The 18051-nt window shown below is 39.1% G+C and overlaps 1 protein-coding gene across 7 annotated transcripts; it reads left to right on the plus strand.

The window, feature by feature from the left end:
- Nucleotides 1–328: 328 nt before the first annotated feature.
- On the plus strand, nt 329–10701 carry LOC136347065 (repetitive organellar protein-like). 7 transcript variants are annotated; one of them, XM_066296752.1, is made up of 22 exons: nt 333–439; nt 2506–2584; nt 5033–5194; nt 5249–5433; nt 5486–6120; nt 6169–6429; nt 6476–6641; nt 6686–7113; nt 7168–7332; nt 7383–7490; nt 7553–7654; nt 8002–8098; nt 8152–8483; nt 8537–8646; nt 8695–8860; nt 8923–8994; nt 9437–9483; nt 9532–9669; nt 9727–9934; nt 9989–10246; nt 10299–10407; nt 10510–10701. In XM_066296752.1, the coding sequence occupies exons 2-22, from the start codon at nt 2510–2512 to the stop codon at nt 10643–10645; spliced, it is 3960 nt and encodes a 1319-aa protein (XP_066152849.1). In that variant the 5' UTR covers nt 333–439; nt 2506–2509; the 3' UTR covers nt 10646–10701. The 7 variants fall into 7 exon arrangements, with proteins under 7 accessions (XP_066152839.1, XP_066152801.1, XP_066152828.1 ...); XM_066296742.1 differs by having other exon boundaries at nt 329–439; nt 6686–7332; nt 10299–10389; XM_066296704.1 differs by having other exon boundaries at nt 330–439; nt 6686–7332.
- The last annotated feature ends 7350 nt before the right edge of the window (nt 10702–18051 follow it).

Below are 18051 nucleotides of genomic sequence, written 5' to 3' on the forward strand. Positions count from 1 at the left end.
AGATAGTTTTTGAGGTGTTTTATCGGCGGCAACAAGTTATAAAAGCGGATGTGAGATTTAGAAGCCATAAGGAAGGTGTAGTAAGCTCTGGGTGGCTCATGCAGGTCGCCTTGGGTCGGGGGTCGTAAAACAAAGCCCCCAACGTCACCCTGTATGCGGCTGCAGTGATCCCGACCTCTTTTATCGTCCCCGAAGAGGATTTGCAAGTTCTGATTGAATTCGCTGCTTCGATTCGGAGATGGGGTCGTAAATATCGAGTGCTTAACGTCTCGTGGTTGTATTTTCAGGGGGCGATTATAAGCATCCATTTAATGAGAACACTCTATTTGCTTTATGGGTTGCTAAGAGAGGTTAACGTGTGGCTCAATGTCATTTGACTTGTGTCAATAGTACTTTTTCCCGAAATAATTCCTGCCAGTTTTTGACGAATTCTCGTAAGGTAAGAACATATTTCCCTTTGGTTTAAAATCGAATTCTCCCCACTAATTACTCCCCCATTTTAATCAGCACCTTCCGCAGATATCTGAATAAAAACGTCATTTTCCTTGAACAGTCTTTTAATCTTGTGCCAATCGCCGAAGGCAAAATTATGATGAGGACGACGGTTTCTCGCCTCGAAAAGCGAAAATAATATAGAGAATGCCATTGTGACGCAGGCACAGTGCCTTTTCACGTCCCGAAATATCTGTTTCAGATTTCTTTTAATGTATTGCTCTCAGGGCGTTTTTAATGTGTCATAATATTCCTTTTGAACGGTGCAGAGGCTCCGGCATTGTGCTGCTCTTTAAGAAAATATTCCATCTCCATTAATTTTGCCTTTGCAAGGGAGATGTCGAATTTCTTTGCTGTGAAACTCACAATCAAAAAGAGTATGAGTATGATAGGGGTTTCTCTGTGAAGAATCGTCGATTATCTTTATCAATTACTGTACGACAGACTGTCTTTACTGGTCAAAATACCTATATACTAGAACATTAATTTCCTATTCAAAATTGTATCTATTAGACATTTTCACACAACCACTCATAATCCTATTAAATATGATACGCACTTCTTTGCCAGGAACCTACCTAAAAATCCTCCCATGTATAAACCAAACTCGTCCATCGAGACATTGATTCCTTATTCAAAATCGCAGCAACTCAACATTTTCACTCTACCACTCATAATCTTACTAAATATGACACACGTTTCTTTGATTTTGTAATTGATTCTTGCAATTTGCTACGAATAATTCCGTTACTTCGCTGATATCGATATGAAACTTAAAATGCAACAAGGCAACGCCAAAAAATTACTACTCTATTCTCAGTTACTTGCAAGCAGAGAATTTTTGCAATATGCATATAATCTCAGCCATGTTTTTGATGAGATTGTGTCCAGTTTCTCCTAGAATTTCGCAAAAAATTAAACTACTTTTTTGTCAGATACCTTAGTGTTGTATTACCATTTCTGCAAAGCGTTGATCCGATACTGTTGCTGATATGGCAGAAATGATTTTTTACATATTGATAAGCTTGTCGTCAAAACTCAGCCATTGAAGTCACTAGCCCGGACTATCCACTGTAGCTCGTAACGGCTTGCAAGAATTCAGGCACCAATTTTTCCAAATTCCTGCTAAAACTGGGGTCGATATCGCGAGTGGTTTAGCAGGAGCGAATTTTCAAATATTACCATTTTCCAGATCTGAAGTCACTATCCGATATTGTGCTTTGCTGCTGCCAGGAACCTGCACGAAGTTAAGAGTCGACTTTTTTCTCCCTATTAATTTCCTGATTCTTGGAAATTATGGAGCAAGTTTTGCTGTTGTTACATGTCGTTTAATTAATGTTTTATTGCGGGCCAGCAATAAATTTTCTAGTCATTGAAATCATTACTCGGTATTCTGCCCTGCTACTGCCTGCATTTCTACAGGAAATCAGGCGTCAATTTTGTCCCTGAATACCAGGATTAATGTCGAGATTCGTGTGAATCATAAACCCAATTTTACTTTGGTAGCAGTAAATGTTCACCATTGTTAAGCTTCTAATCACATTTCAGGAGTTTGAAATCACTGGATGATATCGCGTTCTGCCTCTCTGGCGATTCTAGAAGAACTTAGGCCTCAAATTTTCTTCCCAACCATTATTAACACGAAACATGCCAAAACTCGAATCTTATTCTGTACTTCACAACTATTCAAAAATTAACCCTCTGCGGTCCTCTGACGCAGCAACAAATCTTCTCCTGCATGCTACTGTAAACTTTTACTGAAGCTGCGAGGTGGTACACTAAAGAAAACACAATAGCCAATTGTTTTGCATGTAATCTGTAACAAATCCCCCTTTAGCAGCTGTTCAAATAATCCTCAAGCGACTGTTATCTTGAGAAGGACGCCAGTTAACTTGGAAACTCGAGAAACATTTAAATTTCTCCCCTTAAGGGTTCTCAAATCAATAGAAATTAGACTAATTTCCGTGTTTATTAAAAATCATCTACATGTCTCAATTTACTTTCTCGTTTCAGGTTTATGTTGAATATCCTCCTTCAAAGCTTCGCCCTCACTTTTTTCCTGTCCTCTTCACATGCCCAGGATTGGTTTCAAGTAAGTAGCGCCCAGTGACGCAATAGTTTTGTCTAATCAGGCGATACAAATCAATTTAATTATGCAATCCGGATATGTTTCATTATCAGGCGGCGCTGGCTTTAATTAAACGCTGAAATATATTGAACATTGCACTAATTTTATCGAGATAAATATGCGACCAACATATTTACCAAATTTAATTCCTGTACGTCGATATAGAAGCATAATGTTTCTAAATTAATTATTGTTCCTGTGATGTGTAGGGGAAAGCTATTTGAGCAGTTTAATAATTAATTAATTAATTTTTGGGGAAGTCCTAACACGCATCTGCCTAAAAGATAAAGCAGTGTGGATTCGAAATAATATAGCTGGTCGAGGATTTATGGAGTAGGACTCTAAGTATCAGGAAAGATGCTCTTTGATACGCTCTATCGGCTGGAGCACACCTGATGGATGTGATCATTTCCATTTTAGAATTGTAGCATTTAACTTTTTGAAGGATTACAAAACTCCTATCCCTTATCGCTTAGAAAATTAGTGCAGCACTGGAATAAAAAATTTGCAACTGCCAGAGATCCGATAGAGAAAAGCTCTAAATAGTAGAACAAACACTGATTCAATTGCGCTGTGAACTGATTCTAACATAAAAAGCGTTCTTTGTCTTATTAAAGAAAAATATTTTTATATCATATTTAGTGAGTGCTGAAGACTTGATAGTTTCTAGCTGGCGAAAAATTAACCCTGGGAATCTTTAAAGTTTATAGCTAGGACCCACTAAAAATTTTCTTCTATATTTTGCAAGCTAAAGAGGCGTTGTCGTCTCTTTAAGAATTATGAATATTTGTCTTTTCCAAGATTCGCAAATTGCGTTGTTGCAGACATGGCATTGAAAAGTTGTATCTGCCAGAAAGCTTAAAGCCTCCAGTGTCAGAACAAACGCTCATCAAGCAGGTCCATAAGGTCTGTAAACCGGACGGGAATTGTTGATCACATTTCGGAAACATGATTTTTTGTTTCATAAGTAACCATTAAATTGTGCTACAAGCTGATGCACACAAAATGACTGACTCCGTTTGACATTTACGATGTTTTCAAGTTTTACGATCTATCAGAAAACTCGCGCCCCTCATCTCTTTATATACCAAAGCGGTTTGCAGTGACTTCGCAGAGCAGTTTCTCCTGAATTTTTTAGTATTCTAAATAAAGAAGAACTTAAATTAATATCGATTCCTCTAGGAGCCCCTTTCCAACGAGGCTGCAACTCTTAACGAAGAGCACATTACAATTTCCTCCTTCGCCCGCGTTCTCTATCTCCCGATCTAAAAATGGGCCGCCTCCATAAAAGTGCTCATTAATAGCGCCATCGACAATAAACCAGTCTTATCACCGACGACCGAAAAACACAGACGAAATTTGCATTTGCCTTAAGAGCCGATACACTTAGCATAAACAAAACCGGGCTTTGGCTAAATATTGCATAAAACGACCCTAAAGTGGTGGCTCGTTTCCAATGAAATACGAATGGGTTTTAATGGGGGATTAAAATTTTAAAAAGCTCAAGGTGGGCAAGTGCACCGACTAAACAGGCCTGGAGCGGGCCCTTCTGGGCTTTGGCCAATGAAATTATAAGGGGTTGATTGGGATTGAAAGAGCGCCGCTGAAAGGCCATTTTTTATTTAGTAGGGGAGTTTGAAAACTCCTTTCCCTCATCGCGCTACAGTAGAAAATTATATTTCGTGAAGGAACTTCACACCAGAGAACGACTTTAATAAGACATTACTTGTCTCTCCTGTACATAATAATCATAAACAACAATGCTCGCAATACCCATGCATGTAATCAATTTAAGATTATTTCACTAGAATAGATTTAAAGGACTCCGGGCCTTAGTCGCTCTAAAACCGCGTGGTAGATTGGCGGACGATTCTGATTCGTTTAAAAAATTCTAGTTTTTCGAGCTGCAGGCTACAACTCAGTTCTTTCTGCCACTTATTATCCCCTAATAAACTCTTGTTGAAGCTAAAGTTTCACGATTATTGATGAAGGAGTATTTGCCAGAAGTACTGAGTAGGTATTGCAACGAACAAGCAAAGGTTTAAGCAGAGAGCTAATTATAAAAAATCATAACTCCGACAGCCAATCATTAAATCAATAATAATTTGATGATGATTTAGTCAACAATGTACCGTAATTGTGGTTAAAATTTCATTGAAGTTCGGAGGATTATTTTAGGAGTAGCAGGCAGGAGAATTTTGCCTTCACTTTTGTCCTCTAACCCAGTTTTAAATATAAAGCCAACCTAAAAATTCATAACTCCTAGATGCGTCCCTCGAGCTAGCTGCAATTCTGCTATTAGTAAGCTAATAATTTAGTTTAATTATTGTAAAAATTTCATGAAAATCGAATGTGTAACCTACGAGTAATAACCACGCATACATCTTCACCAATTCTTGCATCACTTCTCAGTTCTTTCAGCCTAAATCAAGCTTACCTCAAGAAGTCAATGACTTTCTAAACAACGTACAGCAGCATAAAAGAGACTTCGCCTTTATCCGTCATGCGGTCAAAAACCAGAAGGAGTATAATAAGTACCAACAAGAGGCCCGCGGCCTCTTGGCCGATAACGTTGTAAGCTGCCTCTTTTTCAACATTCGCAACAATAATCATTTTCGTCAAATAAAGGAAAACCAAATGAAGTTAGATTCGGATATAGGAACTAAGAGCAACGATGAAGGCAACTCCTTCTCTGACCTCGTTGAAGACGGGACAGAGGAGGAGAAACAACATGATTCCTACAATGAAGAGGAGGGAACTATTTATGCTGGATTTGAAGCTCCGAGATTTCAAAAACATTATCCTAATGAACGGTAGGATCCTTTACCATCCTCCTTATACTCACTCTCACATATATTTCAATAGGTATAGCAGGAACATTCATAGTCCAATAAGATTCAAGAGACAACTGAAGGAGGGTTTTCGCTCGAAGCATAAACTAAATATGAATCCCAATGGGCAGTTTGGCTATATAAAGAAGACAGATCAGAAATATCCCAGTAAATCCCATGAGGAAAAGCACCATGTTATGAAAGTTGACGAAGAAGGTGCAACCAAGAAAAAAAAGCGTAAGGTCGAGATAAGCATTATAAGCAATGGAAAGTTATTGAAGCACGTTGAGGATAATGAGGACGGGCCTAAGTCCATTGTTCTCAAAATCAATGCTTTGGTGTCACAAAACCGCTCTGAGAACTCAACTATGACGAAGAATAACAATCCCTTCTCATCAGAGAGCAGGGAAAATATTCCTAATATTTCCGACAACCCTCCAAACAAGAATAATGGGGTCCCAATAAATTTCCTCCCAAAAAAGAATAACCTGAATATTTCTAGAACACTCGGAGAGGTCCTCCCGGAGGTGGGAAAAGAACACACGTCCCACCAAGCAGTGGTGAAGCCTCTCAATGCCACCTTTAATGATTTAAAGCGATCTGGACAAAATAGTCATATGACCAAAAGCATTTACATGGCACAAAGCAACTTCAGTTCGAAAAAACATGGTGAGTATCGAAAAGTTGAAACAGTTGTAGTTGTAAATAATGATTTAGAGTTGGAATATGAGCTAAATGAGGACAAGAGGGATAATTTTGAGAAGGCGCACGACTTAGTAGTCTATGAGCCTGGGGTTAGTGAGGCACAGGAGAAATTTCTCATAAGAGAGAATCAAGGGTATAACTACTTTGACCCTCAAGATTTTTTGGGTTTGGTAGCAGGATTTAGCAAAAAGATCCTCCCTGCAACTACTCCAGAATTCGTAACATCCGAAAAGCAAAAAGCAGAGAATATTTTGCACGTGGAGAACACTCAATGTAAATTTTCTTTGTATCCTTATTCTTTTTTTAAACTTAAATGCAGGCAGAACCACTGAGGATGAACACTTCACGATCATTGTAAATAAAGAGGACAATGAGGACAGCACTACTGAAACCACCCATACAGTGCGCAATTATAATAAAAAGAGAACTGCCCATAGAAGCGAAAAGCAGAAAAATTTTAGGGTTAAACATTTAGATGCAATTAGGTGAGTTTATTACCTCTTTTTTTCTCTTTAACTCCTCATTCTAGGGACTGGAAACGTCTTCCACGAGTAGCCAAATACAAGAGAAAAAGAGTGAGGCAGCACTCAAAAAATAAAGACAGACTAGACCGTGAAGTAGACTACTTTGACCGCAATCAACTCTTTCAATCTCCCGACAACGCCTTCGATTATATCCCTTCTTATCGAAGAGGGTTGAAAGAGATAGATTACGAATACAACCCTGATGGGATCCAGGATGTTGACAACAAGGTTCATCAGGGGTCACAGGTAGCAGGTAAAAAATTCAAAACAGAAGGGGACTACTCTGAGGAGGAGGACATAATGACTTCCAATATCCTTAAGAAAATACCAGTGAAGAAAACACAGAATCAATTCACTATGGACAATCATGGACGAACAACTGAAGAAAACGATGATGATTATGACTATTCTGATTTAACTGACATGGAAAACGGTAATGGTGAAAATAAATTTGAGCCTGTAGTTGCTGATTATAATAGTGAAACAGACAATGACGACGTAAGCTTTGAGGAGGTTGATAACGATAAATTAGACATAGATGAAGCTGCTGCCAACAACAATAAAAGCGAACATGACATTTATGAAAATGTCATGAAGTTGATGGAAGTGACAACTGAGCTCTTCAGCAGTGATTCAGTGGTCATGAGCGGTGGTGAGTGCTGACCTCAACTTTATTTAGTTCAGATCTCACATTTTTTGTAGATGATATGCTACGGAGAAATGATCAGGTGCTAATAGGGGCTTATTCACATCGAGAAGGAAGAGCAAACAAGAAGAATAAGAATAATAGAGTTGTGATTAAATCTCATGGTAGCGAGTTGTTGATTTTCCTTGAGGATAAGAGTTAATGAGAATGTGTTGTTTGGTAATAGATGAGTCTGAGGAAATAAGAGGAAAAAGGGCTTCTACTGGCGAGAAGCACAAAAGGAAGAAAAGAAGGCGGAGAAAAAGGTTGAAGGTCAAACATAGTGATGGTAAATGTTAATTTTGAACCTTGCGCTTCACACTTCTTCAGTATTTTCACCACACGTACTTAGAAACTCTTGCCTCATAGAAAAATTTAGAACATCATTTCTTTATTCTACACCTTCATCTTCATTTCATGAAAAATCATCTTTTTTTCGTTATAGAGTTTCTATCAAGGATTTCAAGTCATGTACCCACCAAAATTTACTCTGGATCTTCCACTTCCTGATATTTCAAAAAATACAGTCCTGCATCTTTTGAACAAGACCTAAATAACAACCTCTCCCCCCTTCCATCAAACAAATCCCCCACCTTATGACAAACACTTTGTCTTTTCTTCTATCTCTCTCCATAGAATCTGAGAACGGCCAGTTTCATGAGAAACCACTGACCGACCAAGAGAAACAAGACATCTTCCTCTGGTACAACCCAGATTTTCAACGTTGGCCCAGGTTTCGTTTCTTTACTATCTTCACTTCATTTCTCTTCACTTCGATCTTAACAGGTTTGTCCAGGACGACCAAAAGTTCCACGAAATGGCACACAGAAGAGGTTTGGAAGACTATAAAAAGTATGTTCAACAAGATTTTGTGAAGAGAGAAGATCCGATAAGAGAGACTGCTGCTTCAGTAATGAGTGAAAATGAGTCTGAGCTGATTCAGCTTCAATCTGCTGAAATTGAAGACTCTTCTAGTACTACTTCTTACTCTTTCTCAAGCGATGGAGTTGATGTTCCTGCTTCCTTCTCGAACAATAAAATTACCACTTTTTTTGATTCCATGAATGACGAAAACAAAGCTACGAGCAGCGAGGCTGAAGTTTCCTCTAACAGCGCAGGTTTTAACTTGATGTAGCATTTAGAGTCGCTGATGATAACTTTGCAATCCTAGTAAAAACGTTGCCATCCGAGGCTACCTCTTCGAATGATGATATACCTATAGTAGATGCAGTATTAGTGACCGCAAATTCGGACATATTCAGAAATGTGACAGTCCCTGAGGTATTGGTGAAGTATTAGAGTTGATTTATACTATTTTCGAAATTCTAGTTGGGCACGCAGCAGGGAGAAAACGGCAACAACGCCGACGCGGCTATTGAAGTAACCTGGACCCCTACTGGGAAAGCTTGGAACTCCACGGAGTTCGAAGTTACTGAATTAGTTTCGAACTCCGCGGAATTCCAATTCAACACAACTGCAGAAGATTTAACTCAAAGTAGAGGGGATAATTAGGGTTAATTAGAATAATCACTTAATAGGAATTTGAATTTATTGCAGCTACACAATGCAGCAATATGACCCAGGGACAAATCAAGCCATGCGAGGATGAAAACGCCAAGCACAACCCTGGTATATGAGAAATTTCGCCTTAATTAATATCTTAATTAAATGCTAATTAATTACAATTTGAAAAATTTCCTAATTTTCTCGAAAAAACTAATATTAATTAGGTGGAATTAGGTATCATTAAGCTTAATGAAGCGTCATTAGGTCCGATTAAAACACTAATTTGTCATATTTTTTTTCAATGACTCGTAGAATTCTGCGATGATTTCTCCGAATTTCGATCTGCATATACAATTTTAGTATTAATTGATTATTGATTTAGTTAATAAAGAGTCTGGATTAACAATAATAGTCCAAATCGATATAAAATGTTAACAAATGATAATTTTTGTGAGTTATTTAGAAAATAGCTGAAATTAAAATTTCTAATTTGTAATTAGTTGTAATTACACATAATTAAACAGTAAGAATCATTAGGGCTCTTATGTCTCAAATTTGCTTTCAGGAACAGTCACAAGCGTTTTGCCGTTGGCAAAAGAAGCAGCTACTGAGGTGATTAATAATTATTATCAAATTTTCGTATAATTTATGGAGTTTTAGAGCCTTAATTTGACGAAAGAGCAATTCTTGGACGTGGATGATATTCTAATGGGCATGCTCCCCAGAGACGTGGTCGTGAAATCGCTCTCCACCGCTCGGGGAATAATTAAAAATGGTCTTAAGTCTGCAAGATACGACGTAAAATTACAAATAACGTTTAAAACATTATTACGACCCGCAGAATTAATTTTGTAGGTTAATTTGGTGAATTTTCTTTCATCCACCTACAACAGCAGTGCAGAGTCTTGGATGCTTTTCACAGAAATGAGCAATTTAATCAAGAAATTAAAGTACAATACCGCCTGTCAACCACTTCCCGCCGAGCTCAAAACGTATCTGAAAACCATCACAAAAAACGAGATGGATGATCCCATGGCTAAGCTCAAGGAAATGAATGAAATCGGTTTGATAATACACATGTTCTCATTTTTGCTTACTACTTTTAACTTCTGCGCAGCCTTCGATATTCACCAGAGCGACTACGTCTTCCACTCTGAGCAAAACGACAAAATCTACGAAAAGGCGCAGGTGCTACGCGATCTTTTGAGGAAATACGAAAATTTGCCTCCTGATGACAAGAAGAGGGTGGAGTCCGTGAAGAAGTACATCGACTCGCATCTCGCCATGATCGAGCAGATGGGCGGGGACAAGACGGGAGAGCCTTCAGCTACGCCCATTGCGAAACATTCGAGCACGCAGCCCAAAGACGAGAAAGGTGTAATGGGCGTGTGCATAAAGGGTGTGACTTAAAACTACGTGGTTTGCAGAAATCAGCGCCCTTGAGGTAGATGAGGAGATGAAGTTGCAGGGTAACATGAAGGAGAAGGGGACGGCATTCACTTCGCCGCAGTTCGGAAAGTTGGTTAAAGCTGTCAGGTGACAGACAAGAATCTAATTTTCCTAATTTTTTTCAGAGAAATTTAGTCAATGAATTATAATTTGTTAATTATAATTAGCATTATCGAAATACATTTGCAGGAATGTGAGAACCGGCAGACAGGTAATTAAACGAATTGGGGAAATTTACGGAAAGAACAATCTAGATAAGTCCGAGGAAGATCTGATTAGAAATAAAGATAAGGGCTTCGAATCGCCTCGAATAATTAACTTTTAAGTCCATTTAGATTGTTTTTATGTCTACTTTTAGATTACATTTGAAAATATAGATCGATACACTAACCCATCTTTAGTTGTTGCTTGTCAGGCGGGTTCACATGCGGTTTTAGTCTATTATCTCTGTAAATGCTCTAATAAATTAAAAATAGTCCGAGGTAAAAGTTATATATCCAAATTCTCAACAATTTCGTTTTTCTTCATGAGGAATTTCGATTTTTACTTGATGCACATTTTCAAATGATTTATAGAATCAACCATCCAATTCTACTTGCACCGAGTGCAAGTGACGGTGGTTCATGTGATCCTCACGTTACCTACTCCAAGTTAAACGAGATTTATCGTTGAATAGTTGTGATTCTAACTGCTTCCAATACTCCGATTTTCTTTGGAGCTGCCTAATTGAAACGCATTTCTTAGAAGTGAGTGTCTTTAGAATGAGTGTGTTCTATTCTCTTAATTCTAACCATTCATGATTTACATTGAATTTGAGCTCACAGTAACTTTTCATAATGTAGAGGTGTTGAGAAATTATGTACTAGGTGTAAGTGTGTCTCCATTACAACACCCCTCTTAATAGCCATGAAGAACTAAAGAGAGCAAGCAGAATTTATGATGGATCTAGACTACCTATCAGGTGTGAGTATGTTATCACTGTAGAACTACATTACGCGTGAGTGATTCATCACGATTAAGAGGAGCAATCAGAACTCCTAGTGAATGGTGAATATTCATTTTAATACATCGAAAAAATACTTTGAACGAATAATTACAGTTGAGTGTGTGCATGGAAACAATTTGTGTAAACTGAGGTGATCAGGGTCGGTGCTTCAATAAGGTCGCGTTCAGATATTACGCTCGGAGTTTGAGTGTCACAGTGGTCACGTTCACCATATTCGAAGCAAGTAGGATTGCTGAAGTAATTTTTGGACTTAAATGCTCCCAAATATGTGATCTTGAGATCTGTCTCCGCTACACAGGGAAGAATAAAAAAATGCCTTAAGACGGCAAAATACAATCTAAAATTGTACAGCTAGAGATATTCTCTGCATCGTTTTTGTCCATAAAATTCCGTTTAAATTTGCAAAAGACATTTGGCAGTATCGCTGACATGGGAGCTCGTCGCCACATCACATTTGGCGTATTTTTTCCCTAGATAAGCGCGCCCACGCCAATTGGACTGAAATTTATGTAAACTAATGAGAATTCACGGCGCAATGACGCCATTTAAACCTTGTCTATGTCACCTAAAAACCGAAGTTTATGGCACTAGTTACCGAACAGAGACGACCGCAAAGTTGGCCAATTTGCATGAAAAAGTTGCCCCTCAAATGCAGGAAACGCATTCGTTTTTTCTCTACCACATTTGTGATAATTTAAAAAGTTTGTTCTTCAAGTTTTATGGAGTTTAGGTCTGCGCAACAACGCTTATCGATAATGGAATTATGATAAACGCCGGCCTGGTGGGCAACATGACACTCATGGAAATTATTGCCGTCCTAAATGACCTGAATATAATTTCGTCTGTGTCGACGTCCATGGACGTCCAGGACAGATGCGCTTTAACCACGGCTCGCAGGAAATTCATTACTAGTATCGATTGCAGCGTCAATTACTGATGATACCTTTGCCCGTCTGAAACGACACGGCTTATTAGAATTGATTTATGGATCCACTTACCAATGAAATTAATCAAAAAGTAATAAATAGGGCGTCGATAGTTTGGCTCCTCTCTAGTGGCTCCACCTACACCAGGTACAGATGCCTGTACACCGTTTCAATTATTAGTGTGCAATTGAAAATATCTAACATTTGAGGCAAACTTGCCGAACTGATAGCGAACTAAAAGGAACTTCAAACATTTTCGTGAATGCAGGTCGAAGAATCGGCAGCAATTCTAATCATCCTTGGCGAAACTACAAGTAATTGAAAATATTACCCTTAAATTCCGTTAAGCGTCACACAATGTGTTAACAGTTTTGCGCCTCTCTAGCAGTTTTAGGGGTTTTCAAATGCGGTTCATCATTTCTAGTTACACCGCTACAAGTTTTTGATTTCTAAGAATGGTTTATGAAGAGTGGACACTAATAACTAAATGAGAATCCAATAATTAAAATCGAGAAACATTAATGAGTACGAGCTCGATTATTATCGAGCTGCAAAAAATTGACTATTCGGGAAGCTCGACGTCACTCTCTACGTAATTAAAGTATAGCGAAAGTTCAATATTTAAAATATAAATTACAGGTCACCAGTGTCGATCCTCTTTAGTGCTTTTAGGTCTTTTCAAATTAAGCGCATTGGTTTTGGTTCCAACGCTGGCAGTTCTAGATATTTCAGGTGTAATTTCAGACCTCTATTAGGTAGCTTCGGCAAATAACTCCAAGTGGACGGGGAAATGTTCTTGGCGAGAATAGGTTAAATTGAAAAGTCTAATATTTAAAATCGTTAAAAAGGCGCAAAGATAAAATCGATAGTTTAGCGCCTCTCTAGGGATTTTAGGCTTTTTCAAATGCGGAAGATCAGTTACGGTTCGACTCCACGTAGTTCTCAGTATTCCAAGAGTGAGTGAGTGCTCATACGAGATTCGCACCTTCAATGAAATGGGATGAATGCATTAAGGGTAATCACCCGCCGGGTTTCAATCACGTTTCAATATCTAGCGGCTCTCAATTAAGAGGTTATTAGCCATGCGTTATTCAGCCATTAATCTCAACGTTATTAATCTGTATTTACATTCACGACACATACGGTCAGTGCGATTGACGGACGAACAATTGCTTTACGACTGATTCGACTGGTAATGGTAACTACCCGGTAATTACCGCACATGTGTCGTCGGTTTTTAAGGGCAAATTCGGGGCTTGTTTCAGCATTTCGAGAGGGGCGAAAACGCGTCATTTTTCAAGAGCAACATGATCGAGCGGTCTACCAAGGCGTTGTTCTCATCGGTTGGCCATTTTCTAACCCTTTCTGTCACTCTCCCTTTCCCGGCCGACAGCCGCAATTAATCTTGTCCCGGTGATCGATTTGCCCTCGGAGAGCCTCCGCTTTTATTGCTACATTATTTCGCCATTTTTTACCTAAGAACTTGAGGCTTTCAGATTGTTCGAGACATTATTAATGACCTCGTTGGGACTTCATAAAAATTATTCCCGATGAGCCTATCTGTGGCGCCATGCTCTCGAATTTAACCTCGAACTACTTCGCGCCATCTCCCGTGTGACGTCACTCAGAGTATCACTTTGGGCAGGTGTTTGTGGAACTTATGCAAGTTATCAGCGGTTTTTGCGATTGCATTTGCGGTTTTAAAACAAGAATCATTTGGGACATGCATGTTGTTGTTTTGGCCTGCAAACATGCGCCCCTAAAGCGTATTTTGTGGCAATTTCCAACGAGTGCTCCTAAATCTCCAGCGGTGGCGCTCGCGGTCTCCCAGATAGCACTTTTAAAATGATAAACAACCGAAATTCAGCGGCGCCTCACTGCGACACACCGCCAAATAAATAATATTATTAATATATAAAGAGGGCTTTTAAATAGCTCTTGTAATTGGTTTCGTAATTAGGGCGCATTCCTTTGCACCTGAGATCCGAATTGCCCCAGCAGCTCTTTGGCTCCCTTCCTGTCTCAAACATTTATCGACTCCAGAGAACATCCCTAGTACGCACTCGAAACAGGCGCTTTCGAATGGCTGTTTCTGTGGGGTGATTTATCATTGTTTTAAACCTCCCAAGGATGTACCGCAATCTTTTAAGTCCACATAATTGCGTCACGATCGGTCAGATCGAGGGGAACCGCAAAAAAAATCCAATCAAAAATCTGACATTCAATTAAGTCGAGAATGTGCCGTCCAAATGACGTCTTCGAAATTTATCGACGATCGATGCTGAAGGCTATTTTTTATTGTCCACGACATGAACACGAGAAAACTTCCTTCATTTGCCGCTTAAGGGGGAGAAAGTTATTTCAATCGAGGTATTGTTAAATTTTGTCCTCCTTGGGAAAGAAGTTTCCGTAGTGTCTGCATTCATGGAAAACTTGCTTTACAGCTGAATGGAATGCTCTACGCGCCCTCTAAACACTGCAGAAATGTGTCATTAATCAATCATTATGAGGTCTCTACACACTCACCCCGAATGCGTAGTTCCTAATCTCGATCATTTCCACATATTAACGAACTGTTTCGAATTACTCTGTAATCACCAGTTTCAGACACAACGTTGAGTCGATACAAATTCTCATCTTTAGTTGCCAAGTGACATTTATCGAGTTGTCAATTTCGGTTCGACCAAAGTTCTCAGTGCTCCACTTAACGACCTCATAATCTGATAACACACCCACCCCAAGTGTAATTAAAACTGGTTTTAATTACTCTCTAATCAGTTCTAAATGCAAAATTGCCTCGCGGAATCACATATCTTGTTGTCGAAATTTTGATTCTCTCAGGTGAATTAACAGAGCATGGTGCCGCCTTAACCAACTACTGCTTTTAGAGGCGATTTCTTATCGACACATAGGTCGATAATCAGACGAATTTAAATTAGAGAAAGACCCATTTTCCGGCACGTAAAATCAATTATTTACGTGAACTGAGCATCTTGAAAACCTATAGGGCTGGGGCGGCCCCCCAATTAGAGGATGCCAATAGATCAGGCCCGTTTGAAAGGGCTCAGGTGGCGCATTTGCATAATGCTCCAAAGTGGCTCGAGCTGGCTTTCTGGCGAACGCTAATTGAAATCACTATATTTGCAATTAAAAACAACCGCCTGGTAATTACCAGGTTGATTTACTGACTTAGATGCAGGCGCCAAAGCACCCCCCTCCCCCCCCCCACCACCCTAAAGATCACGTCAAAATTAAACTAAAAGAATACAATAAAAATTCAATCAGAGCGAACCATTTTGGTACCACAGTTAAGAAATCAAAATTGGTCAAGATCGTATAGCAATGCTCTGCAATTTTCTGTTTCAATGACCTGAAATTGGAACCAACATGATTCAATGCACGATACCACAAAGCGTTCGGGCCCACGTAAAAATGGTACTAATAACAATTGTCCTTATTGTGATGTGTAGTTTTAATGCTCTAGTGAAAAGCGATGATTTAGACGATGACTACATTGACAGTGAGTAGGTGCAATCTAATCGTACCAACATACATAGATTTCTTGGCGTAGGTTTGCCGGATGTACGCTGTAGACTTCCGGAAGTGAAGGGTTTCTGCAAGGCTTTGATAATGAGGTGGAGCTACGACCCGAGAACCCGTAAATGCAAGCAGTTTGTTTTTGGAGGGTGCTCTAAGCGGATAACCAACAATTTCCCTTCAAAAAAAACTTGCATGGACACTTGTTCAGGTACCAGTTTGTCTTGATTTTGTTTCAATGGGAGTGTCATCATATTTTGTTTCAGACGTGTGGTGATCCGGCATATCAAAATGTTTGTTTTATTATTTATTTAAATAAATTGTTAAAAAGTACTAAGTTAAGTTATTTAAACACCACACCTGGTGTTAAGAACGCTTCGAAAGTCCCTAAGGTGCGTTCAGCAACTCGGGTATGAGTGCGCTGCATAGCTAGACAGCTGTCTTATGTGTTATTTCCATATAAGGTCGTTTTATATAGTTTTAAAATAAACTGAAAGTGATACTCATCGCCACAGGGAAGGCGCTTACGTAAGACAAAAGTGGGGAAATGAACACGGCAGCCTATCGGGCAGGAAGCACATTGTCTCGCAGAAACAAAGCCGCAACGTTGGCTTCGATGCGGCCCTACGGGGAAAACTTTCACATTGTATTTAGTTTTTAATGCTTCATTACAAATTTCAAAACAGCGAGAACGATCGAAATATTAGGAATGGTCAGAAATCTACTCCACATACACCGGGTGCCGCATCTGCTAATGCTCTCCTCTTTTTGCAAAGAGTTAATTAAAGTTTTGTTCATATAAATATCACGGAAGAAGGCGAAACAAACGCAAAGGAAACAGGAACAGGATAATCTCTTTTGGGAACTTTTCAAGCGGAGCCAGGCCTAACCGGAGATTTAGTGACTTTGCCTCATTTTCCCGAAATAATTCCCTGAAATAATAAAACAGGATGCAACACCTGAGCCTCTGTGTATCTCCCTCTTGTAACGCGCCCGCAATGCTAAAATCTTTTTTATTATTTTATCAAGTTAGTCTATTTGAGTTTGATTGTCATGACTACACCTACACTTAGTAGGTTTATGAATCTCACTCACACCGAATGCATTCTGGAACTACACTATGTTAACAAACCAGGTTTAGTGGTTCTGTCAATATTTCCAAATATCAAAATGGAGAGTTTACAAAGGAATAAGTCGCACTATGTTCTAAATGCTCCACTGAACCAGTAATGTCCGAACATTTGCCAAAACATTCACACCAAAAGTAAATTTCCCGAAGACCTTTCTATTCACACCGTTTTCACGTTATGTATTGCTTTCGAGATTCCTTGATACCATTAAATACTTTTTTGCTTCACAGTCACATTGCTGGAGAAGCTTTTAACTCGGGAAAGTTCAGAAATTATTGAAAACTTTTAACACACTCACACTTGGTCTGAGATCTCAGAAAGTACTCTCTTAATACACACACGAAGTGTCACGTATCAAGTAGACCTAGGTGTCAAGCCTAGTTCGCTTTTAAGACCCTCACACCTCAGTGTTAGTTCTGTCTACGCCACAACCATTCTTGGACAGAAACGCGCTAAGAAACTTTACAGAGTGCATTCTCACTCCGTATTCAAGGAAAGTGTGTTTATAGCAGCGAGTTCACAAATTGTACTGTGGGTGTAACTGTATTATGGTTTGTGATGTTTGAAAGCCCCTAATGAGGCTCTACAGGTGTTCCTATTAGGAGAAATACAGAATTCAATACATTAAGTATTTCTCCCTCACTCAAGTCACAGACACCCCAAATAAATACAAGCGTCAAACTTAGTTCCAGAATTGATTCTGATTGCTCCAAAAGTGTACATTGCACGGAATTAAGTTTAGAAACTTTATTCTTGTGTCACTGTATTCTCAGTTCCTACTCAATTTTTTTTATTTTTGTTTGTGAGAGGGATTGTGAATAAAAGCCATGTTTAGAAATTACTCTCTAGGTGAGAGTGTACGAGGTGTCGAAGCTAGTGACGTTCGGTGTTGGAATATTGACATTTAAAAGCACCTAATGAGGAACACTAGACATGCGCGCATCCGTCAAAGTAGGTGGCGCTGGAGTTTATTTGCTTGTTGATTGGTACATGTCGTTATCGTTTGAAAACGCCCTATTCCCCGAGTGTTTTTTAATTAAAAATAAAGCGTTTCCACTGGAAAAAAGGAAAAGTTCGGTTAATTATCTATTTCGTTCCATCGCAGGAAACGCACACCTATCACGTATGTACT

The sequence above is a fragment of the Euwallacea fornicatus genome, chromosome 2, assembly GCF_040115645.1.
Source record: "Euwallacea fornicatus isolate EFF26 chromosome 2, ASM4011564v1, whole genome shotgun sequence".
NCBI lineage: Eukaryota > Metazoa > Arthropoda > Insecta > Coleoptera > Curculionidae > Euwallacea > Euwallacea fornicatus.

Coding starts and splice junctions, on each gene's coding strand:
- LOC136347065 (XM_066296704.1), top strand. CDS start 2,510: ATGTTGAATATCCTCCTTCAAAGCTTCGCCCTCACTTTTTTCCTGTCC. Junction 6,121..6,168: donor CTTCAGTTCGAAAAAACATG/GTGAGTATCGAA, acceptor ATAATGATTTAG/AGTTGGAATATGAGCTAAAT. Junction 8,647..8,694: donor GAAATGTGACAGTCCCTGAG/GTATTGGTGAAG, acceptor TCGAAATTCTAG/TTGGGCACGCAGCAGGGAGA.